At 41.6% G+C, this 26,147-nt stretch overlaps 1 protein-coding gene across 1 annotated transcript; it reads left to right on the top strand.

Moving 5' to 3' along the window:
* Positions 1–631: 631 nt before the first annotated feature.
* SRD5A2 (steroid 5 alpha-reductase 2) lies at positions 632–26,147 on the top strand. Its single transcript, XM_088524314.1, has 5 exons — positions 632–915; positions 20,916–21,079; positions 24,186–24,287; positions 25,136–25,286; positions 25,870–26,147. Exons 1-5 carry the CDS (start codon positions 632–634, stop codon positions 25,934–25,936), a joined length of 768 nt encoding a protein of 255 aa, XP_088380440.1. The 3' UTR covers positions 25,937–26,147.

Here is a 26,147-nt window from a genome sequence, read left to right as displayed (position 1 = left end):
GGTTTCCCTAGTCCTTTCACAGCCATGAACATCCCTTCACTTTTTATCTGTCCTTCAGCACTTTTATCCTGCAGCCTTCTTCCTCCGCCGGGGAGAAAAAGCAGTACATCCTACTGTCACAGGGCTGCTCCATCCCAGGTCGTCAGCCAACTGCCATGTGTTAAGGTGGCAGAGACCCTACTTGTTCCTGTCCCACAAACCAGGACCGTGCGTGGAGACCTCGCGCAGACACGGCTGTAGCCGCCACGAGCCTGCAGCGAGCGGGTCCCCGCGACACCCTGGCGGGCACAGCGCCTTGCCCCGTTTCCCCGCGCGACTCCCCCTCGCTGGAAGCCGCTTCCAGCCTCCCGCTGCCCCCGGCTGCCCCTGAGGCGGCCTCGCCGCGCGTCCCCTCAGCGGCCGCCTCGCGCCTTGCGCCGCCCTCGCGGCCGTTACCCGCGGCGCGAGGCGCCCCGCGGGGGGCAGCTCCCCTCGGAGCGGGCCGGGGCGCCCGGGGGGCTGCGCCCTCTGACGAGCCCGGGCGACGGGAGGCAGCGCGGCGGGGCGGGGTGACCGCGGCGCCTCTAATAAGGCCGGGGCGAGCGCTGGCCGAGGGCTCGTTCGCCTGCGCGCTGCCCGGCGGCCGCCGAGCATGCAGTGCTTCCCGGGCCTCGTGCTGGCGCTCAGCTCGCTGCTGGGCGCGCTGGCGCTGCTGCAGCTCTCGCTCTACCTGCGCGTGCCGTCCCGCTACGGGAAGCACGAGGAGCGGCTGTGCCGCGCGCGGGGCCGGCTGCCGGCGCGCTGCGCCTGGTTCCTGCAGGAGCTGCCCTCCTTCCTGGTGCCCGCGCTGCTGCTCGCGCTGCGCAGCCCGCCCCGCCTCGAGCCGCTCGGCTGCCGCCTCCTCTGCTGCCTCTTCTGCTGGCACTACTTCTACAGGTACCGCCCGGACACCGCCGTGCGGCCCCCGCGGGCGGCCGGGGAGCCGCGGGCGCCTCTTCCCACCCGAGCAGCCGCGGGACGGAGCCCGCGTGCTCCGAGCGGGGACGGGTGGTGTGTGATGTGCAGGTGCTTAGTTCAAAAATCCTCTGCCCCGCAAAATCCCCCCGGTCCCCAGGTAGGCTGGAGCCAGGGATGGGATTCAAGTGTTGTGCCAGGGCACACGCGAAGCGCGGGAGGAGAACCGCAGTGCCCGTGCAGCGCCCGCGGGCAGCCGCAGGCGTGGGAAGCGGAGCGAGGACAGCCGGGATGCCAAACCAGCGCAGCACGGATGCGGGCAGGGAGCAAGTGCTCAGCGCGCCGTGTTAATGCGAACTTGGCGGGCGATTGAACAGCAACCACAGGCTTTCGCTACCACTGCACGGAAGCTGGTTCCTTGCGCCCAACTGGTTATTCCCACTTTAGTACCTATGTAGCGGCTTCTCTTGGTCCAGAAGATCTTTATATTCAGAATTCCACCATATCAATGTCAGTGAATGCTGCAATGCTTTGTCTTTGCAATTAATTCTGTACTTACTGCTCAGGATCTCCCAGAGAGACTAAGGTCTGCAGTAAATGGGACTTGGTTCTGAAGTGCCTAGAGTGGCTCACAGGGCTAGATCTCCCCACGTAAGGAGCTGTGTGCACTTTATCTTCTGTTTCACTTCCATTTTTCCATGGAGTAGTCTCATAAGGAGTTTGATTTTATTATTATTATTATTATCTGTTCATGAAAAAGTTGGCTTTTCACAAGTGGTACATGCACGTGGCTTTGTTATATTATATGGCAAGGTGCTAGCTAACTTCTAAAGCAAAACTTTATTTCTCAGCTGGTTTGCCATTTTCAACCAAATTCCTATTTTTATTATTATTTTTTCTTTGCCAGAAATTTATAGCATACATATAAGAACTGACCAGAAATGATTCATCCATCCAAAATTGGAGAGAAACCATAGGTTGCTGTAGGTAAATGCAAAACAGGAAAATGGTTTCAGGTGCTAAAACACAGTCATGTTACAGAAATTTGCGTTATAATTAGTGTCATTTTTTCCTTTTTTTTTTTTTTCCTTTTCTTCCCCCCACCTTCCAGTTAGCTAGAAGACACTATCTGTGACACATTTAGTTCCCACTTAGCCAGGTGTGTTAATTAGATGCAGTCATCTAAATTTAGTTAAATTAATTCTCTGTTCTCAAAGATTGTGATGACTTCAGAAACACAGAAGCCAATGACCACAACCAGATGGCTGAAAGAAATGTTAGCTTTCTCTGTGTGCTTCATTTGTTGGATCAGTACTTCTTTCCCAATGTTACTGCTTGGCTTAAGAAGCAGCACTGTGTTTTCACACATTTTCTTAAATAGCTTGAGGGCTTCTTCATCTCTGGCTGGAGTATTTTGTTTCCCTTCTGAAAAATAAAGCTCTCAACTTAAACAAGTCTAGGTAACAGACTATTTTGGTTATAATAGAGTATAATAGAGTAATACACTATTGCAATACAGTTACTCAAGTATTATTTTATTGTGTGCAGCATTTTCTCATACAAGCCATTCTGAGACTCTATTTAATCAATTCATATTTAAAATATTATATTAAAATTTAGTGTTATATTATTAGATTAGAAGAGAAGCAAAAAGAACAAATGAGGAGTCTTCCCTCGGTTCACTCGCTAGCCAGTCAGCATAAGGTATTTGAAAAGATGTTCAGCATTTACAAATAACAGCCAAAATGTATCATGATATTTAAAAAAATTCTTATCAAAGACCTTTAATAGAAATAACTTAACAATCACAGAATCACAGAATGGTTGAGATTGGAAGGGACCTCTAGAGATGATCTAGTCCAACCCCCTCTGCTCAAGCAGGGACACCTAGAGCACCTTGCACAGGGTAAAAGAATACTATTTTTTAAATAGTTTTTTTAAAACAATAGTTTTAAAATACTTTCATGAATATACTTGACTGCAAGTATAATCAGTAAGACAGTTCATCAATAATAAAACTGCATTTACTTAATGAATGTAGCCTACTCCAGTTTTTCTCTTTGACTTTGGAGTATTGAAATGAATAAAGCTGTGTCCCTTTCACTACTGACCATCTCCGACGTCTGTATTTAAGCATTCCTTTATGTTTCTATGAAAATATCCTCTTTTGTACAGAGAAAAGTTACTTCATGAATTCTTGCAAAATTTAGTGATATCTTTCTCTCCACAGGGTAGCTTCGGTCATTCCTAGTCGTGTCACGCCTCTTCTACCAAACATCCAAATACAAGAGAAATTTTGCTTAGATGTAGGTATGCATGAGAGAAACAGATTTTTAATGGATTGCTATGCTGTGATCTATTCTGCCTTCCTCTTCACTATACCCAGCTGTGCTGAACCAGTAATTGGCATTTGGATGAAGCATGAATTTCAGAATTTCTTCAAGTCTTGACTAGAAGACTTCAGAAGATGGAGAATCCATCCCTTTCTATGGAAAATCTGCTCTTTTCTTTGGTAGCTTACTCTTGTAGGTCTTCCCTATGGCTTAAATAATTTTTTCTTTCTGAATTTTACTAGTCTCAGTTTCCTCCCAAAGGTGCTCACTATTTCTGTGCTAATTTAAAGCACTCCATAGTATCCTTCAGTATTTTCTTACCATGATGTCACTTACATGGTAATCAGATCATCTTTCAATCTTCTTGTTACGGAGCTGTCAGGACGTCCATCTGCACCAGTGTGATCCAGACAATACAGGAGCACATGATCATATTGCTGATTAATTAGCTGCTGTACATGATATGCTATTTATGCTGGATTTATGTTTTTTCTGGCAGCTTTGTCAGCTGTAGGGGGAACAGAAACGAGCTGATCTGACATAGAATTGTAGTGGTGCTGACACATGATACTTCATCCAGCATGAAATCTGTCAGGATAAAGTTACCTTTCCGTAAATTTAGGAACAGATTTAAACCTGCAAAATGACTTTGTCCTCCTTTTGCACCTGGTATCATGTAGCTTCAACAGTTTTTATTTGATCTGAGGCATCCTGAAACAGATTTATCATGTTACTGAGCTGCAGCTGAAAGTCCTCACTGAAAAACATTTTTCCTTTACCCCTCAGATAATTTCTGTGGCTTTTTTCCTCTTCTCCTTTCTTACATCCTTTCAGAAATTGAGCACAACAGCATCGATTGTACAGGACCAGCGCTGGGGTAGCATTTCTGGAGACATTCCTGTGCGCTGCTCCCATCTTTACAGATCAAGATGGTGCTTTTTGCCCTGGAGACTCGCCAGCAGCCCCTGTGAGTTTCCAGGCTGCTCTGAGCACCCCTTCCACCCCGGTCTCCCTGCTTTCCAAGGTCACAACCTATTATTTTATGGGGATGGCTTGTATTTATATGGGCTGCATTTGTTTGATTCAAAAGTGCTTTTTCTGGATGGGCTCAGTGCTCAGTAAGACTGTCCTACCCACATGGGTATTCACCCTTGTCAATAACATGTGCCATCTGTTGATTTTTATCTGTGGGGGTTTTATAATCACTGTCAGATCATTGAGGACTATGATGAGAAGTAAGGACCACTACAGTCCTCTGCTGGATACCCCTTGGGCTGAGGCTGACTCCTCTTTGACCAGGACTTTGCAGGACCTCTCCATTTTCCCCAGGCCCAGTGAGCCGGGTCTGGCATGCCAGGGGCTCCCATCCAGACCATGGCAGCAGGAGCTGGGAGACTCACATCCAAATAGGGACTGCTGGCTCAGGAGGCAACCCCTCTGCTAGCACCACCTCATGTGCTGGGACCTTCTGCCTCAGAGGATGCGAGTGGGAGGTCTTTCCCCCTAGCCCTAGGCCCGGGAGGAGCCCAGTTGTCTGGAGAATGGCAATAGCGGCGCGTGCCTCGTGCTGCTCTGCTGCCGCTAGGCAGCAGTCTCCCTCTTCATGGCCAGCGCAGCATGTGCATTCGCTGTGAATTTCCTGAAGGGGTAAAGGTGGACGGCTTGTGCTGCTGGTTTTGCTGCTGCTCTTGCTGTGCAGCGAAGAGGGGGACTCCCAGATCCCATCCCCTGGCTATCTGTCTGCCTTCCTTAAGCTGGCCAGCTCTTCATCTTTCAAATGTGCTCTTTATTACCACGGCATGATGCGGATTTAATAGAATCCAAATGCCTTGTGGTGCTAAAGCAAACAGCCTATAAAAATTTGAGCCTCTTGCATCTGTTTTAGGTAAGCTTTAGCTTCTTCACTTTCATGAGGGTCAGGACAAGTGTGATGGTAGGGCATCCAAAACCAATGAGATTGAGAGGCAGAGGGAAAGGGGGAAAACGAGAGAAGCCCTTAGAGCCAAGTCCACCATCTGTATATGCAATCTCTATGGAAAGCTGGCCGTGAGCTGAAAATGGTGTGGCATAAGATGTGTGTAAAGGAATTCTTGTAAGAAATGTGATTTGTAAATTATTTGATTGAAAATGTGGTTTGTAATGTAATCTCTCCTGTAGAGGGGCTGTGCTGGATAAGGAGTACAATGAGAATGCCAACTGGAGACCTCAGGTGACAGGGAGAAGATAGTTTACTGCTTTCCCATTTTGCAGCCCAACTTTTAGAAACAAAGGAGGAGAATAAAATAAAGGATCAGAGAAAGATATCACAACCGAATTTCATATAATCCCTAATGTTGCATTCCTTTTAGAATGGAAGCAGGCAAGAAAGGAAAAAGACAGATGATGGAGCAGAAGAGATGCCACTCTGAGCAGTGGTGAGGATAAACTCTTGTCTGAGTGAGCTGCAAAGGACGAGCTAAACCTGGAGATGTTGGAGTGAAAGACGGAGTGCTGCATTTAGCCCCGCTCTGCGCCCCACAGGAGCTGGGGCACCAGCAATCTAAGGAGACATTTCAGTTCCAAATACCATCTGGAATTATATTTTGTTATTTATTTTATTATCTTGAAACTTTATTTCCAATTTTGTAATCAGGAATGTAACTCTTTACTCTGCTACCATAAAAAGTAATTTTTGAATTTCATTTTGAAAAACACTCAAGTAAATCAGACACACATTAAGCAGCTGGATTCCCCAAAGCTCCTAGAGGCACCCATCTGGTGTGCCTTTACTTAATTTTGTACAAATTGAGATCTTCCCAAAAAGATCAGGAAAACCAGATTTTTTTTTAATGGCAAAAGAATGGGAAATCAGAAACATTTGGAAACAATATCCCATATGTGATTTTCATTCTTACATATCTCTCTGTCCACTTTCCTTCCCTTCAAAATTGAGCTGAGGAGGAGGAAGAAAAAAAGAAAAAAAAAAAAAGATGTTTCCTATCCCCCAGCTCTGGCTACTGTGGCTCATGCATCCTTTCCAAGCCTACCTGCACTGCCTGGTAGGTCTGCCAGTGTTTCTGTTTGCCTGGAATCACTGGTTATTTTCTCTTATACATGTGTCCATTTGTGGTCAGTGAGAAGAGCAGCTCAGGCACTCTTCTCAAGCACCCAGAGAAATGTGGATGAGTTTAAGCCCTGGAGGAGTAAATGTTAAATTAATTTTGCTCATAATTTTTAAAGGCATTTTATATTTGCACCTATCGGTCTTTGGCTTTTTTTTTTAATAAAACAAGTAGATATATAGAGATTAGACTAAATTTGAAGTATAGATTGCTAAATGGGACTCTCCTTGCTAATAGTGAATATGATCAGACCATATAATAATCCACATTTCCAAACCAGAAATTATTTTTCTCCATCAAAATAGTTGTTTTATCCTTTCACCTTAGAATGTCATTATCATGAAGTGTCAAGAACTAAAGATGTTTCCAGTAGTGGCCTCCTGAAGCCTTTATCTCCTAACATCATTTACCTCCCAACACACAAACCACAAGTGTCTGACAAGTAACTAATCTTATTCTCTGATTTACTTCCCTTCGATGTTTTGCAATAGACTTTAACAAGACTCTTCTTAAGGCTACTCTGGCTATAGAATAATACATTTACGTGGTGTATTGTGGTGTCCGGACCTATCAGTAACTTTAAATCTAAATGTGACATCCCTAATGTAGGCTGGCTGTTCGCTTTACCTTGTGTATATATTCCATACTCCCCTATCAGTCAGTGTAACTTTTTGCAACTCATTCCCACAGGTTTTAGTAATGCCAACTATTTGATTGTCTTCCCAGCTAGGAGCAAGGAAAGTTCTATATTTACATTCTGTTTTACTGAATATAACCTAATGTTTTAGAAAATTGTAGCTGTTGCCCAGCACAAAATGTACCCACATAATTTTTCTTTTTCTGTTTGGTGTAGGAAGCATTTCCACAGAGATAACTTGCACCTTTATATTCCTTCACTGCTTTCAAAAACACGTATTTCTATATGATGCCTATATATTTGTGCTGTGTTATTGCTACCAGTGAAGATCTGTCAGGCAGTTTCACAATCCTTTATAGTTTTGCAGTTACCCCTGAAATTTTCTCTGTGCCATTCTCCTGCTGTCCATTTCCCATAGATCTCGTATTATGTCACATAAAGGAATAATCCCCAAATCTGATTGTTTGAGAGGTTGTTTTTTGGTTCCATTTTTTTTCTACCTGCAGCAGAGCAAAGGCAGTATTCATTCTCCCTCCGAAATACCATTTTGTCACTCCTATTTGCCTGTCATTGAGAAATACACTAAGGTTTGGTGGATACTCAGCCCCAGCCCGCTCCACAGAGAGCTATTCGAGTAACAGCCCCTACTTCTGGTCAGAGATCTCAAGTCCCAGCTACAAGGTCACCAAGGTGCCTCTGACCTTGCCTGTGTGGGGTCTGGGCCAGGCGGGGAAGTTACAAAACTTTGTATCCTGAGAGATTAAAGTCTTATGGGAAGATGCATTCTGAGTGCTGAACTGCATGTGCCACTGAGCTTTGGCAAGGCTGAGAGGATGCAAAGATTTGAATTTGCTTTACTGGATTTCTGCTGTCTGTATTAGAAAAGCAGAGTTATAAAGGGCTATACTGAAAGATTAAATAACATTCAGGAGTCTTAGGAAGTGTTTTTAGTTTAAAATAATATTGGTTGTGCCAAAAAAAGAAATTACTTGCTTTAACCATGGGCTTAGCCCCTCTTTTAAGTAGGAAATAAAAAACAAGAAAGAGATGTTAAGGTTCATTTCATATGTCCAGCAGGAAATTTTGTTGTAGACTTTGTTCTTTCAAGGTCCACAAATCTTTTTGTTTGTTTGTTTGCTTTGTATTTCTTAATGAAGATTGTAGGAGAGACGACCTTTATGGCAAGAGGTAGCATTTTTTTATTAAGCTGACAAATATAGTCAAAGAAAAGGGCAAAATTTAACAAGGCCCTTTGTGTGCTCAAAAGCTTGCAATAGTATGCCATCTCCCACTTTCAGGGAGGCCAGATAAGAACAAAAGTCTATGAAATGACCTTCTGATATTACGGACGGTAATCCCAGACACTCCCTCTATTGAATCTCCTCTAGTTTAGGTTATATTCTTAGTACCACCATCAAAATTAAAGTCAATTTGCTCAAGAATAATTGTGATGAAAAAATACCTTCTCTTCCTCTAAATGTTGATTTAAATGTGTCAGGCAAAGTCTTCATTAGAGTTGTCCTTATTGACTTAGGTCAAATAATTTAAATACCTGAAAACTATGTACATCCACACTTGTTTGAACAAAGGAGCTATGTTAGTCTTTGCCAGCCACTCAGCTGACATTGTAATTATTTTGGAACATCTCATAGATACAACAGTAGTAATGAAACTGAAATGTTCTCTTCTAAAAAAATCTGTTCTAATGCTAAAACTAGGTTAAAATATTCTGCACAAAAAGGTGCGAAAAGTCAACTTGTAGGAAGAAAAATGTATACTTTTTTTCTATATATCCAAATTCAGTACTCAGTCTAAGAACAGCAAAATTTTATCTAGCACTGCACTTTTAAAAATCCCATTCCCTACAGTTCTGATACCTGAGGACCAGCAGAAAGCTCTGATAGTGTCATGAATGTACACTGAAATGTGATCAGCAATAGCAATCAGAAAAAAAGATCACAGTTGAAGGAAGAGACTTTTGATCTCCTCCTGCCTAACTCACCTTTACAAAAATGCAATAGAGTATTAACAGTCACAGTGAACATTTACCATATATGACACTGCTTTTGCTTACAGTTGTGCTAGTTTTCAACAGCTTAATCCAACACTTGGTATTCTAAGTTACTGCTTCACAGAAATGTTAGAGAAATGTCACTGTTATCAAGGCGGTACAAAGACTTGACTTGTTTCGGAAATACTTTTTGTGTGTGTATTGGAGATGCTACAGAGCAGATCCCTTCCTATGCAGGACTATGCAGGAGCAGGTCCTGGGACAGAGCGAGAACCTGCGGTGCTTTCTCAAGCTGGTAAAGATGGGTTGGGCTGCTTTACTAGAAAGCCAAATCCCCTTAAGCTAGTCCTTCATATCGTTGTTTGGGATGGGACAGAAAGACTAAAAAGAGCTCTGACCAAGCTAGCTAGACTATGCAGAGCTGTCTAGACACATTAGTGTGGTCTCCTGTTAGAGCTACAAATATCCCTGAAAAATTGTTCTGAGTTGTCCTTCCAGTGACTACCTGTCATATATCTGGGGCAGGCAATGTATATGCAGCTATAAAGCTTTTGCCACTCCTAAAAACAACCTATGAGAGGAAAAAAAAGTTAGATTTTTATTATGATATTGGGTTCTTTGCATTTATTTGCTTCTCTTTATAACCTTTAAAAAAAATGAGCAGTAAAGTATTCATGTTCTGAAACTTGGCCTGGGTTAAGGTTACTAAAGTGGAGAGATGTGTCTCTGGCTGTTCCCAGGAAAAGCAATATAATCTTGGCAGAGCTGTTTCTGAAAAAATTGTGTTTGTATTTGCTCAGGGACATAAAGTTTGCCAGCTAACATCTCTAAAGAGTCCACCTGCACTAAGCAGGTGCTGGTTTCTCTGAGGCTATAAGCAGAACCAATATGTGCAAATCTTTGCTACCCAGCCAAGCATTCTCCAGACCAGGACTAGAGGGGTGGAGTTGGACTGTTCATTTCAGTCGTACCTGTGGTGAGTAGGGCACTCAACAGAGAAGAAATGGTCTCCCAGAAGGAGTCCTGGCAACACAGGCTAGGAGAACACAATCTGTCTTGAGAAATGAAAAATACTATGCGGCTTATGATCCAGAATAGAAGATGGGAATAGATAAAATGAAAGTCAAATAAAGGTAAACACAAAGAACATGGGACACTTCAGTGCTGACACTTTCTATACTTTGAGTGTTTGACTTAGCAACTTTCAATGTTAGGGAATTTTGAATGTAATGTTTGTATTGGGAGGGAGCAAAGATGACTGTGAATCAAAATCCGTCTAGAGTAGCTCTTCAGAGAAAAAGAAAAATAAGAGGTAAGATATTAAGTCCTCTTATCATTTTTAATATGAGCACAAACTCAGGACATGAACTAGCTATTTCAAATATGGTTCTTTTTCATAGCTATGTACTGCCTTGGATTCCATGAGGACATACCACTATAGAAGGAATTTGGATTCCTACCTTTCCAAATATAGGATATTTCAGCCAGTGTACTTCAAAATGTGCATCTAAAGCTTTAGAAATGATAATGTTTAACATTAGCATTATTTACCTTTCTAAAATAAAACAAATTTTTGGTTTGGTTATAGAATTTGATGGGATTAAACTACTGATAGAAGGGTATGTCTGAGATCCTGACATATAGTGTCAGGATGCTGCAAATTACTGGAGGATGGATGGGGGGTATTGAAAATGAATCAAATTGAATATACTCAGTAAACCTTGAGATCCAAAACACATGCCTGTGCAAACTGACCTTAAGCTCTTTCATCATTGGTCTGACTTCCTGTAATTTTTAAACATACAGACTGAAGTGTCATGTTTTTGTTAGTGATTTCCTTTGCAGACCTGCATAGTCTACTGGTAAAAATGATTGCACTCATCAATATATCTTCAAATATGGTGTAAGCCCCAAGAACTTAAGTTTCTCACTGCTTTACTTGTCTTACTGCTATATCAAAAGTGATATATTTTGGCCTTCAGATTTTTCTTCCTTCATAAATCATGTTCATCCTTACTGCTTTTGAATTAGTTTGAAATACAGATTGAACTGAGGACACAGCTTGGTCTGACAGGTGGAATTTACTGAAACATCATGTTTTTTATAAGACTAGACGTCTGTTTTAACTATGCTGAGTGTACAAGACCATCAGAGATGAAAAATGATTTTTAATGTTGGAATTGTTTAGTTAGATATGTTGTTGAATATACTCAAGGAACAAGTCTATTAATAAGGCTTGAAAATTTCCTTTGCAAGAATTAGGCTTCAACTTTGGTGAAAAAAAATGTATGTAGTGTTTCTAGCCACTATGATTATGAAGAGGACTTTCACAACCCGGAGCACAACCCGCAGGTCTAAACTGCTGCAGAGGTCGGATGCTGAATCCTTCAGCTTCTTAATGCATTTCACTTCATGGTAACAAATAAGCAAGAAGATGAACCAGTGCTGCCCTTCTGAACTCCATGGGCAATGATGAGAGTCAAAAATCCTTCTACTATGATCCTGGTGCATGGTGAAAGATAAAAGTACTATCAGCAGAGGAAGGACTTTGAACTGTTGCTGAGGGGGACAGCTATAGAACAGGGCTAGCAGGAAACCATATGAGGACCTCAGTTTTCTCACAGATGGATTTTTTTGCAGCAACACATAGTTTACAATCTCCAAGTGCTTCACAGCACGGAATAAACAACCATGTCACTTGTGCTGAGCGCGAGTCTCCCACAGCTGGCTCCCACCTCACGTTCTGCTGACCTTGGGTCTGTATCTGTCTCCTGTAGCCCCAAGCACTGCTCTTGCTCTGCAACCCTCATGCCAGGAACAGCTGCTTGACATGACCAGCAAGGCAGCTGTGAGGCTGGCTGAGCGGGAGCAGTGAGCACGCCGGCTCACGGGTGCCCAAGAGTTGGCACACTCCCCAGCTATAGCCTGGCACTGGGAACCAGCCACTGCTGGGTGCTCAGCCCCTTTCTTCCTCACACAAGGCAGCTACATTAGGATGTGCAGGGAGAGAGGAAACATGGGAGATCTGCACCTTTCCTAAGACCAGAGGTGCACAGCCTTGCCACTGGAGGGAATCACCGGCCTCTCCTCTGGCAGCTGTACAGGGCAGTGCTCTTGTATTTTCCAACTATGCAAACAATTTATAGTTTACAGAAAACTGCAACTGTTGAGACAGTGGAAAGATAATGGAATTCAAGGTTAAATAATACAGGAAGCATGATGCAGTTCCATCTATAGGTCAATATAAACCACAGTAATCCTACGTCACTACTGTGTCATTTCCAGCTACAGGATTCAGATATATAGCTGCAGAGGCGACAGTGACTTGCTAGGAAGCCTTAGGGGTGCAGTCCTTCTGCTGGCAATAAACAGCCATAATTGCACAGAGAGAGGAATGAAGGTGAAAGCGCTACAATGAAGGAGAGAAAGGCAAAGTGCAGTGGAAGTGCTGCAAGAGATACAAATCTTAAATGGAAAAAACGTGTACGAAGAGCCATAAAAGAGCTGAGAGTCTAAAGAAGGAAAGGCAAAGAAAAGACAAAATGAGGAAGGCAGGAAGTTCAAAATGGAAAAAGAGTAGAAGTTTAGAGCTGAAAGGAGAGAAAGGGAATCACTAGAGTGGAAAAAGACAGTAGAGTATCTTGTAAGGACTACTAGCAGTCTCACAACTCTCCAAGAACTTTCTTAACAGATGTCTAGTGTATGTCAGCAGGATACATTTTGATGAAGATTTAGTTTTGGAGAGGGATAGCTTGCAAAACATCGGGCTGTCTTTGATTGTTGCTCAGCCACATGTGGACCACTCATGGAAAATAATTACACTTTCTCAGATAAGCACATTTTAAAAGCAAAAAATATTAAACGCTCAGAATGTGCACTGTTTTTCAAGGGGATATGTCTTTTCGTTCTGCTCACACTCTGAGCCTCTGTGAACTCTTTGAACTCTGCTCCAGTGGAGCAGTGAACTTTTCGAAGTGCTAGCATAGTGTCTGGTTAAGTTACCCTGGAACATGTTTCATGCCTTTGGCAGACACCCATAGTTTAGCAAAAGGAACAAAGTGGTCTATCTTCATAAATATCAAGTGATTATTTCTGAAGAAGAAAAGAGTGAGATACCTTGCTGAAATATACACTTTGGCTGGTGAAGCCTTAGACACACTACTGCTTAGATAAAACAACAAATATTCACATAATCTTGAAGCACTGTTGCCCTTTAGATACTCCCAAGTAGTAGAGGCAGGCATGAAGCACTGCAGAACCCAGACATTTGCCTGAACCACAATCTATCTAGTCAGGTTAACCTTAGTCCTGTCTTGCACCTTCCATCTAAACCTAAGTCTGGACCAAGTTCAGTCAGGGTTTTGAGGAGATAGCTGTCTTGGCATTAAGCTTAATTTGCAACCTGAGGAAAAAAGATTGTCCCTGTACTAGTTTCTTAGCTATTTCCATATCTCTTTCCTGTACCCTGGTTTCCCTTCTCTCATCAAGATAGCTCCAAGTTCCCCTTCTAGACAGTTCTTGGCCACAGTCAACTCTTGAATTTTCTACTCATTGCTTTGACCTATAGGAATGAAATTAGTGAGAGCACAGAAGAGACCTCTGTGAGTTCCAGGACGCTGTAATGACCCAATCTGTAACAGACCAGGATTGCGATTGCAGGGCAAATTACATAGGCACAGAAAGACTACCCAGAAAGATCAATCTAAGGATAAGTCACATGTATACCATTCCTGAAATACTTCTCAGCCTTAAACATTGTCAGTGACAGAGATTACTCCAACCCTTCAGCCAACCTGTTCCAGTGCTTCACTGTCCTTTTCTGATGTCAAAGACAAATTTCCCGTATAGCAACTTAGGCTAATTACATCTTATTGTGTTCTCAGTAGACAGGGAGAATGTTTTATTCCTTTCTTCTGTGCAGCAACTTTTTATATAGTTGTAAAATGTTCTAATGTCATCCATTGGTTTTCTTGTAGGTTAAACAACCCTAAGTTTTCAGTCTTTTTTTTTCAATTTTTCCCACATCTTAGACTGTTAATTTCTTCTGGACTGCTTCCACTCTGTCCATATCCTTTTCTGAGGTGCAGAGTTCATCTGGACACAGTGTAAGTTAAGTGCCTATTATCACCATGCAGAGTGGAAAGATTACTTCAGGTTGTTCTTCAGATTGTCTTTTACATTTGGTCATATTACCCACGTATAGTATTTTGACATTGTATTGGCATTGTATTAAACCTACTCTTTTAAACTATGAAACCAAGTTTTCAATATTATTGTGAACTCTAGCCACACATGGTATGCTCAACAACTCTCAGAGCTGCACCATCCAAACTCATTAAGAATATATATTTTTTTTCACTGGAAACTAATTGTATTCACAGTATCCTTCTGGTTTGATAGCAAACTATTGTTACCTATCTCTAGATATATTTTTTCAACCAATTTTACAACCACTTAAAACAGCATCCACTAAATCAGGAATACATGATTATGTATGAGATTGACATGTGAGATGGTATAAAAAGTTTTACTACAGTCTTACTAAGGTCAAGACATGGGATGCCTTCTGCTGCTACTTACTTTTTCCCCTGATATATCCAATTGGCGTCAATACGTTCAGTCAACCAGCCTATTTTAAGAAAATAGCATTATCTAAGTTAAATATAGAAATGAGTTCTGGAGTTCTGCCTTCTGCTGCTGTAGACATATAGCACTCCCAGATTAGGATGCTGTTGCAGATATGAGTCTTTGGCTTTTTAGACAAAAGAAGTCTGTCATGTTATACATCCTGGACTTCAGTCCTTCCCTGTGTAATGGTACTGATTTCAGTAGTAATCTGTACACAGGCAGTAGTTCCTTTACTTTATTAGCTTCACTTTTCCATCTTTGGTTATTAGAGAGCAAAATATTTGAAAAACAAGTCACAATTCCTCCAATTAATTTGCCCAGTTTGGCAGGTGATGGCGAGAAAGATTTTAAACAGCTGCCGAGCTCTTACTTTATTCCTTTTTAGTTATGGGCACTCAGTCTATTTTTCCCAAATTTTAGTTCAGCTTTCATCCAAATTTACTTTCCATATTACAAATGAAATAGGAGACAGTCGTTAGGTAATAGCAAGTATAAATAAAACAATATTTCAAAATTAAGAGGATTTAAACCTATTTGGTACTGGTACTCAAAAACTGAAATATTTGAGAAACAAGTATACAAATATAAATGTGTACTGATTGTAAATTGCTGATGTAGCTTGTTAATGCACCAAATCCAAGAATTCTATTCTTGGTTACTCTTTAGAAAACGCACAATAGTTGAAATGTAAGTCCTGTTTCTGTATCTGTTAAGGTCAGTAGAAAAGATTTCAGTGATTCAGTGCTTTAGACTCATCTAGTAGAAGGAAGAATTCTTCTTTACTGGTTCAGACTAGATGCTGCTGATCACTGGGAGATAACAGCTTTTTTTTTTATTTTTTTTTATTTTCCCAGTGACAGCTTCAGAAATGATGGAAGAAGAACAAGATGAGCAAGGGGTTATTTTATATACAGACTTGGAAAACCCCTTTGAAACCTGTCTGCTGTTGTAATGAATTTAAAAGAGCAAAAATAATTCTCTTGGAGTCAAGCCCACATAGTTCTTTAGTGATTAAAAGCAAATACCCATTATTAGGTCCTGTCTGTTTCCTTTTATTTCTTGTTTTCATCTACTCCACTAATCCTCCAATACTTACATGGAATGTGAAAAGGATTTCTTCTTTTGCTAATTCGGTCATATACATAAAATTTGTAACAATCAGTTCATAATACAGACTAGTGCTAGATTGTCAGAATGACTGATTTGTGGTGTTAGAACTTAAACTTTTGTTACTCAAATCCCTTACATTTGTTTGAGGTTAAATGCATCCTGTTTTTTTTTTCTCAGCAGTGATTGACAGCAATGTAGAAGCAACATTTTATTTTTAGTAATTTACATCAGATGCACATTTTTGCAAATATTTGTAATTTTTCCTATCATCCCACTTTATTCAAAGCTGCTATAAGCAACTGATCTTTTTTAACACAGCAGCAAAGATTCAACAGGCAAAAGCCAAGCACAACTGTGGATTCCCTTTGACTGTCCGTGTTAGGTGCAGTTGGCTTCTGCAAGTGCTACCACTCATGGTGTCAGCCTTTCTGGGATAAGCAGCATCATGTCATTCTGGAGCACTCCTCCCAAATGCTAGTGTTAAGCAAATGCTTATCTCTTCCAGGGATTTTACTCAGTCATTTTTAACTTGCTTAGTTTGTGTGCGATGTTATTAAGGTGAGACATATGACATTATGAAATCCTGCCATTATCACACAGGATTAGAGCAGAAGTCCATCACAGTCAGTATCCAGTCCTGGCAGAAGCCAATAATGGTGCAGTAGTTGGGGGGCTGTCATCTGGAAGAGAGGCTGTCTTCTTTATCTCTTAATTGGAATTTGATTTATCCCCTGAAATATGTAAATGAATATGCATTCCAAATGTTTAGACCTTTTCTCTTCCTTATTCCTGCCTGTGTCTGTAACCAGTGATTAACTCCTCTTCTTTTAGTCCTACTGAGCTCTTCAACATTCTTTGCATTGGAGTTAGTTCCTTTCAGGTTCATGAAAACTCTTGGACACTGCTCTTCTGCTTTCCCAAATAGATTGTTTTTTAACATTGCCTTTTATTTTTCCATCTGTACTATGTTTCCTCTTCTCTCCAGTCCAAATTCAGCAGCTCTAATGGTTCAGTATGGAAGACCCTTCCAGGCTTCTTCTCACTCTGAACCCTCCTGCATTTCTGCTGTCTTTATTTTAAATTAATGTTGCCCAGCCTTTTTGCTCTCTTTTGCCCTTTTTCTCAGGAAGTTATCAAATGCGAGCATGGTGCTGTCTGTCTCAGGATTTCCTCAGTCCTCCCATCCTTTCATCAAATGCATGCCTATGTCCCTTTCCCAGAAAAGATGAGTCTGCTCCTGCCAGAAGTCTTTATTCAGCACAGAACCTAGGCTACCAGAGGAGCCCCAGGAAAGAGTGACCTTAGGAACCGGTGCCCCATTAGATGAATCAGGGCAAAAAGCAACCCAAGGATAGACTAAATCTATCCTAACACAGATAGAACAGCAATTGTTTTTAGACAGAATAATCAGAAATCAATCTGTTATTACAGGGTTATTGTTCTTTTATCCAGTTGTATTTTAAGTGTTTCAGTGATATACATATCTGTCTTGTTCCTTATATTATAATGATCAAAAGTTTATTCAAAGCTTGTTGGAGAAACATGGAAGGAGGATGTCTTGGATGTGATTCTGAAGGGAGAGCTTATTCCAGTCTTGTGGAGCAAGATCCATTAATCTTCCTGATTCAGATAAAAAGAAAGTCCTCTTGTTCCCACCGCAGTCACCGGATTACAATTTGAGAGGAGTTTACAGAACTGGGCCTTAGCCCAGCAAGTGATTGTATTTATCTGATGTTCCAGCGATGTTGGAAGAACTGGAAGGGTCACAGCTCAGCCAACAGGGTGAATCCTTCCATGATTATAACCATACTCACTACTCAGTGAAGGATTTTCCAATGAATGTCCCTGGCAGGTGATGGAACCAGTTCAGCATACAAGTGAGTCGCAAGGTCTCTGCGAGCATTGTCCTCCTGGAGGTCCAGCTGCCTGGGCTCAGGGCCCTCCCATGGGCTCCCAGAAATCCACAACTTTTTTGATGTCATATCTTCACATGCTGGGGAGACGGGCAAGGAATTGCAGTGTGGAGCCTTGAATGCTTAGAAATGTTTCCAAGACACAATTCAGTGTGTTGGGTCATCCTCGTCAGTGGGGCAGACCAAGATCCCCACCTTTGTAACATCTCAGATCCCTTGTTCCGTCCAGTTAGCCCTGGAGGAGGCCTTGGTGGCAGAGCTAGGTGGCCAGATACAGTAGCAGGCAGGTGTCCCACTGGCTGATACAGAAAATGTGTAGGAAGGAATTGGGTGTCACTCATCCCCAGCCCTGACCTCTCTACTGGTTGCCCCAGGTAAAAACCACCTACTAAGAACTGGAAATACCTACAGCCTCTAAACTGAAAAGCATGAGCTGCTACTGTCTGAACTACTGCATCTGGGCTCTGGAGACAAAAAGGGATAGCAGCTGCATAAATATGTCTAATTTACAAGTTGTTGTAGGAGGATTGAAAGCCCACTGTTAGTGGATTATGAAAATATTTTTAAAAGGATGGCATCTTATTTGGAAAGAGGAACAAATCTATAGTTTCTCCTAGTTTGAGTGGGGGTCTCTGGTGTTTTTAAGTGAGCTGGACTAATATCTATAAGATGAAATCTGACAAGCTGTCAATGACAGCATTTTCCTATAATTTTCTCTTCAAAAATTGTTCTTCTGAAAAATAAGTGATGGAAACAAAGATGAATAATTCATTATTCACTCATTTACAAGGAAGTTGTTGGCAATGCTTTAGTCAGATGCAGCAGCTTTGGCCAGTACAGATGATAAAGGAATAAAGGATTAGTCATCAATATTGCAGAGAAAGAAAAAGGTCAAATGTGTCTTCAGTCTAACTCCAAAAGGCCAGTTTTTGATATGTTATTCTAAAGCAGTGGCCTTGGATACTCTCTTAATTTTCACGCTGTAAAATAATTCCAATAGAGAAGCAGACTGTTGTTTGGAATAATTAAATCTATTGGATGTGCTCACTTTTCTCAGTTGCCTTTTCAAAATCCATTGGGAATAATTTGTGCTCCTCAAGCAGCTATGTATTACATGTTGCCAAGCACTGTCTTAAAACAGAGGCTTCATGGCGTTGCTCAGAAAGTGAGAACAAAATCTGGCCCGTGAAGGTACAGTCCCAAGCAGATTTCCTCAGGGAAGTTGCTCCACAACAAGATTCTTGGATGAAATCCTGAGCTGGACTTTCAAATCTCCCATGAGACAAGATTTCAGATTTCAGCCAGGTCAAGATTTTATTCCCTAAAAAAAAAAAAAAAAAAAAAAAAAAATCCGATGCCTGCTGGCTCCTCTGAGACTGTTCTTTCACTTTTCATGCAGGTTCCGTCTGTCCTGCATCCACTGCATCCACAGTAGATAAGTTTATGCTTCATTTTTGCCCTCCGGTTACTGTCAGGGTTGCCTCATGGACAAGTCACCACTCAAAGGCAACAACTGTTACATTTCCACAGCAGACGCAGGAAGCATCGTGGGAACAAATGACTTCCCTGGGAACTGAGAAATGCCAGTACATGTTAGAAACAGTGAAATTTGGGTGGCATAAACACCCATCCAGCTACAAAAATTACGAGATTCTCCAGCACTTCTGTTTTTGACAAAAGATGAAGCACTGTGAGCCTCACTCCAACCCCGTCTATAAATTGCCCTTCTAAATTCACCATGCATGGATCTGATGTCATCCTCTCTTCTATACAATTCCTCCGAGCTTCCATTTGCAAGTTCCTCACTTTTTTTCTCTCATAGCTGTTTAGATCCAATTTGTCAATATTATTTCGACAGGCAGTTCTGATTGCTAAAGCTAACCTCGCCTACTTATAATTCCAGGATCACATTCCCAAAGGGCAAAAACAATAATTGGCAACATTACTCCAAACAGCATTCCTTTCCATGATGTAGTAAATATAACCAATGTGATACCACAGCCTGCAAAAATATTTCTGTACCTCTTAGCTTTCACTACACTTAGAAATATTTAGCACTTCTGCATCACAAGCACTGTCTTAATTACCAGAAAACTGACTTACCTGGCTTTAGAGAGCAGTTAATACATTAATTTGTTGTTGCTTGTACTCAGCTTACTCACTTTTAGACATGCTTGATAAGATCTAAGCTAGATTTATAGTGTTACAACATTTTATGTTACAGTTTACTTTAGTTCATATTGGCAACCTGGGGTGTGGATAAGCTGTCAGTAGCGCTCATACATTAGTATGATAAGCAAAATGTGAAGCCCAAGAAGACAAAAGAAAGAACAGTAAGAGTTGAGATTTTACCACATTCAGAACTTAGCTGGCCAGGTAAGAAAACATCTACATTTCATGAATATAACATCTCCAGTTTATTCCCCCAAGGACGATCTGAGGTTGCCCACAGGGTCAATTGCTCACCTGAACTGCAGAGAAGAAAAAATTAAATTATCTCATCACAAATTACTTGTCCCTGCAAATATTAATGCTGGTCTGAGCACAACTTCTGTCTGAGAAAGCCCTCATCACTGCAGATACATGAAAATCTTGGCTCTTAGCATTTTCAAATAAGCTTTTTTAGCTCTTCTTATTTGAGAGTCATGTCTGAAAGCAGGAAGGAGAGGCAAGACCTGGTGGCTCAGTCAGGGACGAGTGGGGAGATCTGTGCCAGGATCTGTGCCGGTGTTGGGAAAAGGGATTAAACCTCAGGCTATACACGTCAGGAGACATGAGCCAGAGGGATCACGCAGCTGTGGACTCCATCCACCACAGGCACCTCTGCAGCCTCCTCTGGAATGCTACGGGGAAGAGCAGCAAAGATTTAATACGAGGGTGCTGCTGGTGGGCAACGGTGCCTTATTTTGCCACCAAGGCTGAAGCAAGGCAGAAGGGTAGTCTCAAAGCCATGGTGACTCTGAAATGGAGATTTCTCGCTCCCCACCCTGTGTTCAATGCAGAAGGACCAGCAAATATCAGTATCTGCAATATTTCACATTCCAATTAGTTGTTAGATAGTCTGCTTTTGTTACAGTTTGCCTTCCATTATTTTAACCTTTATTGACCTTTTTAATATTTTACGTTTTATTAAAGATTTTCTTTATTAAAGGTTTTTCTTCAAACAGAGAAATTGGAAATACAATGTTATTGTGTGTAATGTGCTAACAATTTTTTTCTCATCTGACTTTGTTTTCTTATCTACCTTAGGACATTTATTTACCCCTTCTTCACTAGAGGCAGACCTTTCCCACTGCAATTGCTTTTCTTTGGCACGTTATTCTGTATCTATAATGGCTTCCTTCAGGGGTACTACCTGATTTACTGCGCTGAATATCCAAATGATTGGTGCACTGACATCAGATTTACATCAGGTAATTACAGCTGCAGGATTCCCAAGATCTAATCTCCAAGCAATTTGTAAGCATTTGGAATTGCGCCCTAATCTCCGCTGAACATGTGAGTCAAATCAGTTGTGATAGAAATCAGCATAAAACCTGCCTGCTGGCCTAGATAAAATAAGTAAATGCACAATACCCTTTTTTTTTTTTTTTGCTGGGCACCCACCTTTGAAGGCGCACAGTGTACGATATCAGAGCAGAGTCTCAAATCACCAGCCTTGTTTTAGCCACCCCACACTGGAGCACCCTGCTGCTCTGGGCTCAGGAGATGCAATCTCAGGGATTTGCCCTTGTTTAGCCAGAACTGTCTACCAAGCAGTGGCCGTGTGCAAGCGCAAGCTGCTGCTTGCTTTCCCCACCACAGAGACTTGCAGCTATTCTGACTAACAGAGAAGGGAAAAACCCCAGCACAAATGAGACTGCAGAGACAAAGGGCTCTTTTTCCCTTGTGTGAGGCACAGGGGTGGATTAGAGAGCGTGCACAGTGAGGTTGTATGTTAATACAGTTCCTTTATATTCAGGAGCTTAATAGCCTAACAGAATTTGACCCTCTAAACTCTCTGAGAAAAACTATGATGGAACAGCTAAGTGGCATTACACATATGGTGCCTGCATTAGAGGGATGATGTTTTATTACATGCATAGAAATGAAGATTAACATAGAAGTCTGAGGAAATGTTTTGGATGTCACAAGTATGAAGTGGCCAAGGTTCTTTCTGTATATGCTATTTCTTGCTATGGATCAAAGATCCACAACATGCTTTTCTGATAGCATCACATTTTAAAAATTCTGGGTGTTATTTAGTAACAGCTTTCATAGTCATCAGATACCCCCACCACACCACACCACACTGTTTGCATATATATATTTGCATAATAAATAAAATTATACATTCGGTGTAAAAAAGGGAAATCAGTATAAGCAGTACTTGAAATATTAAATAGCTTTTAAACAAAACAATGAGGCTAGCAATGCATTCCTCCTCTAGAGACTCTTATCAAATTCTGTCGTTATTGGAATTGTGAGATTTTACCAGCACTTTCTACATTTCATCCTAGCACACACCATCTCTTTCCTTACCTCCCGACTGCTAGAGATGGTTTCCTCAGTGTCTAATGTGGCATGAAATGTAGGGCAGGTCACCTGCAGAGTTTCTCAATCAAATATCTCTAATTTTGCAGCTAAATGGAGTCTAGTCAATGAATCATTCTGGCAGCAGCTGTCAGCCATCTCCAGTGAGTTGCTAACTGCTCCATGCATGTACAGACAGCCCGACCCAAAGCAGAGGGCCTTGCTGCCCCTGCACCAAACTGCGCCCACGTGTAGCTTGCCTTCCTGGCTGATGTGAGGTGCTGGGTATGCTTGTGCTGCCTGTGCTCCCATTTCCTCGGCTCTAAAATGAGAATAATGAGATGTGCCTACAGTTCAGCAGTTACTCTGCAGTAATGTCCGTAGCTGTGGCTGACTCTTGTCGAGGTCGTTTTGGTAGATAGCCAGCTAGCAGGCTATCCACTACACTTTTCCACTTCTACCTGCTCTAAGAGATGCCTCAGAAAGACGAGCAAGCAGCAGCTGGCAAAAAAAAGCTGGGGGCAAGTACTCTCCTCCAGTGGGGAGGAGGGTGGCAGGGCTCTCCTCCAGTGACAGGCAAAGTGATGGCCCCTTTCTTGCCTTGAGCTAACCTTTCTGGATAAACACCCACCTATCCTCAGCAACCCAAAATAAGCCTCCATCTCAGATCCTTTGCCTATTTCCTTACCTTTCTTCTCAGCTGCTGTCAGGATCTTGTTGCTAAACTCAAACCCTTCCAGCAATCACTTCTGTTTGAAGTCCAAGCCCAACGCCCCCCTACTCCCAACACCCCACCACATCCCAAAGCTGATATCCTGGGGACTCCCCATATGCAGATAGCTGCTTGACCCCCCTCTGGACTCTGCTAAATGACTGAGCTCAGTGATACCTTTATAGCAGCATGTTCTGAATTTACTAATATATCCTTTTATTGATTTGAAATCTTCTTAGCTAACTGAATGTTCCTTTTTGGTGTTTTTCCTTGCTGTTCATTATATTATGTATTTTCTCATCTATAATAGATCCAATCTTTCTTTATGAGAACTCTTTTTTCATGTCCTTCTCTGCTTATTACTCAATATTGGCCAGCCAGTGATGCCTCCTTGCAGATGGGCCAATATCTTTGATTTGAGACATCTGCAGTCTCGTCTACACATTCAGTATTCTAATAACTTTCTTTACTACAGCTAGGAGCTTTTCTCACTAACTGCCTGAAAGGAAGAAGTGGATTTAGAACCCAAATGCTGCATGATTAATGTGTTTTCTCCATTAACTTGCATTATTTTGGGTTCACTGAATTCACTGCACTCCAGTTGCCATCACACTGCCTACTCGCCTGCATTTTCATCTCTTAGACACGTCCTTGCTAGTCTTTAAAGGACTTTGTATTACCTGCAGCTTTGCTCATTGCTCATCCCTCTTTTTAGATCATTAATAAACATACCTGTGAGACCCAATTAAGGAACCTTGAGGCATCTGACAGTTAACTTTTCGGTAGACTAAAAAGGAACCATCCTCACTTGAGCTGCTCTGGCTGGTGGCACTCAGTAGCACCAAGCTCTGCTCTTCAGCTGGGATGAGGACACAGAGGTTCACCAAATGATGGCAAAAAATCTGCTGAACAATCACAGTATCTACAAAACTGTATGCAGAGGTGGGCCTTTCTCTGTTTTGAGCCATGTTCTGTGCAGGGTTTTTCTCCACACCAAAGTTATCCAGTGCAGGTGATTCTAGGTGATTCTGATCCCACAGTTGACACAAACAGCTATTTTGCTATAACTCATTTAACTTTCCCAGTTCAGTAGTCTTTTCAGAAAGGTTAAAAAAAAACAAAAAACAAAACAAAAACAAACAAAAAAACACAAGGACTCCATCCCATTCAGCTTAGGTATTATATTGGCTTGCTCAAAAAATGCACCTGACAAATGTGCTTAAGTCCCAGGAATAGGTGTAAGTGGACGGATCAGGAAGTGTCTTTCTAACCCATTTCTCATTTCTGTTTGTTAGGCCTTCTCTTATTTCTGCTTGGAATGGGGATCAATATTCACAGTGACCTCCTGTTGCGCCAGCTGAGAAAACCAGGGGAAGTCACCTACAAGATCCCTCAAGGTATACTTTTGTCCTTCTCCTCCTTAAATAAAGTAGGTAGAGCTAGAGCATGTTTTCTGACTAAAGTACACAGCAAAGAATCAATGGCAGCAGTAATGGCAGTTTTACTCAGGTTCTTGGTCCAGATGTCTGTCTGAGTGGCAGGGACTAGTGGGAGTTGGCCAAAGAGATGCCACAGGGAGCAACAGGAGTGTCTGGAAAATGCGAACTGTGATGAAAGACTGTGGGAAATGGCTTGGGTAATTTAGATAAGATTGAATGTGGCAAGAAGTTTTAGCCATGTAAAAGGCAGTTGCAAAGAAGGGAATAATCTCGATGTGTAAGAAGATATGAATTTCTTACATTGCAAAGGGGAAAATTGAAGTGTAAACTTCAGGGGAAAATAATAGTAAGGATGTGAGGCATATCATTACTCTTTGGTAATTTCTCTCCACCAAGTATCTTATTACCTCCAATACTTATAACTAAGAGTCAAAACTGAAGCCCAAATTTTGAATTCCCTGAAGGTAGTGAAATTGCAGTATATTTTTAAGGCCAGAAGAGAATTCATTGAATTATGATTTTAATAATTCTGATAATGGACTTTCTCATGTTCTTCTCTAAATGAAAAATGAATGATTGTGAAAGTGTTGGAAGCCTTTGCGTTAGAATCAACTCTGATTCTTGTACAAGAGTGCTCTACAAGATCCTCCTTGTACTTTGGCTTGGCTCCACTGGCTTCAAAGAAGTGATTTTAAGTTTTATGGGCTCTGAGTAGAAATGTACAGTGTCCTGCTGCCGACATTATGGGGAAGGATGTTTCATGTGCACGAGATTGTGAAAAATATGTATTTTGTCCATCAATGCAGGGGGATTGTTCACCTATGTTTCTGGAGCCAACTACTTTGGAGAAATTGTGGAATGGTTTGGCTTTGCCATAGCAACCTGGTCCTTACCAGCCTTTGCCTTTGCCTTTTTTACTCTTTGCTGCATTGGGCCACGTGCTTATCACCATCACAGGTATCAAAATCCAAACTTTTTCTTGCAGTATGTTGCTGCTTGCTCTTGGAATCGAGTTTGCAAAATGCCATGGAGGGGCATGAGAGCAAGGCCAAAATTCAAGATAAAACTGAAATTCCATATCATGTATGGTTAAGTTTATTGGCCTATTTGTGACTGTCTGAAAGTATAACAATGGGCTAGAATGCCTGTTGAGTGAATCTGATAGTCATTTAATCTGAGTTGCATTACCATTTTAGTCATGTCCCTCTGGGTAAAAAAAGAGTAAAAGGCCTCTTTTTACTGTATATTATAAATGTGGACCTGTCCTAGAGATCCCTTTGCAACCATAGATATGGTCCTATGCTCTGAACACCTAAGTTTTCTACTTTATGTCTCTTATAATCTTAACATTATTATAGTTTTCATTTAATTAAATAACATGCTGTAAGCTTTTTGGGGCAAGTCTTTTGCAAAGAAATTCATACAGGTTACAAAATGAGGCAGTTTGGAGGAGTCTTAAGGTTCTGCAGATGAGCTGTATTGAAACTGTGCAGCTTTCTTGCATATATGCAGTTTCACTCTCTTGCTTATTTTCTTTCAGGTACTATCTCAAGACATTTACGGACTATCCAAAATCAAGGAAAGCCTTGATTCCTTTTGTTTTTTAATGATTGGAATAAGGACTCTGTGTTCTTTTTTTTATAGGCATTTTTTTCAATTCCTAATTTTAAAGTTAGATCTGACTATAAATAATTGTGCAAATGATAACATAGATTTAAAACGAGCAGGAATTTGAAACTGAAGTTCTCGTTTTTAAGTACAGAGGAAATCATGGATAGGCATGGCTAAATGGATCCCCTGACAACATGTTCCCTCATC

This window comes from Tinamus guttatus, unplaced genomic scaffold, assembly GCF_059628265.1.
Source record: "Tinamus guttatus ecotype Peru unplaced genomic scaffold, ASM5962826v1 Tinamus_guttatus_pri_ptg000208l, whole genome shotgun sequence".
Taxonomy (NCBI): Eukaryota; Metazoa; Chordata; class Aves; order Tinamiformes; family Tinamidae; genus Tinamus; species Tinamus guttatus.
Note: the sequence above shows the minus strand (reverse complement) of the source record. Positions and strands in the feature narration are given on the sequence as shown.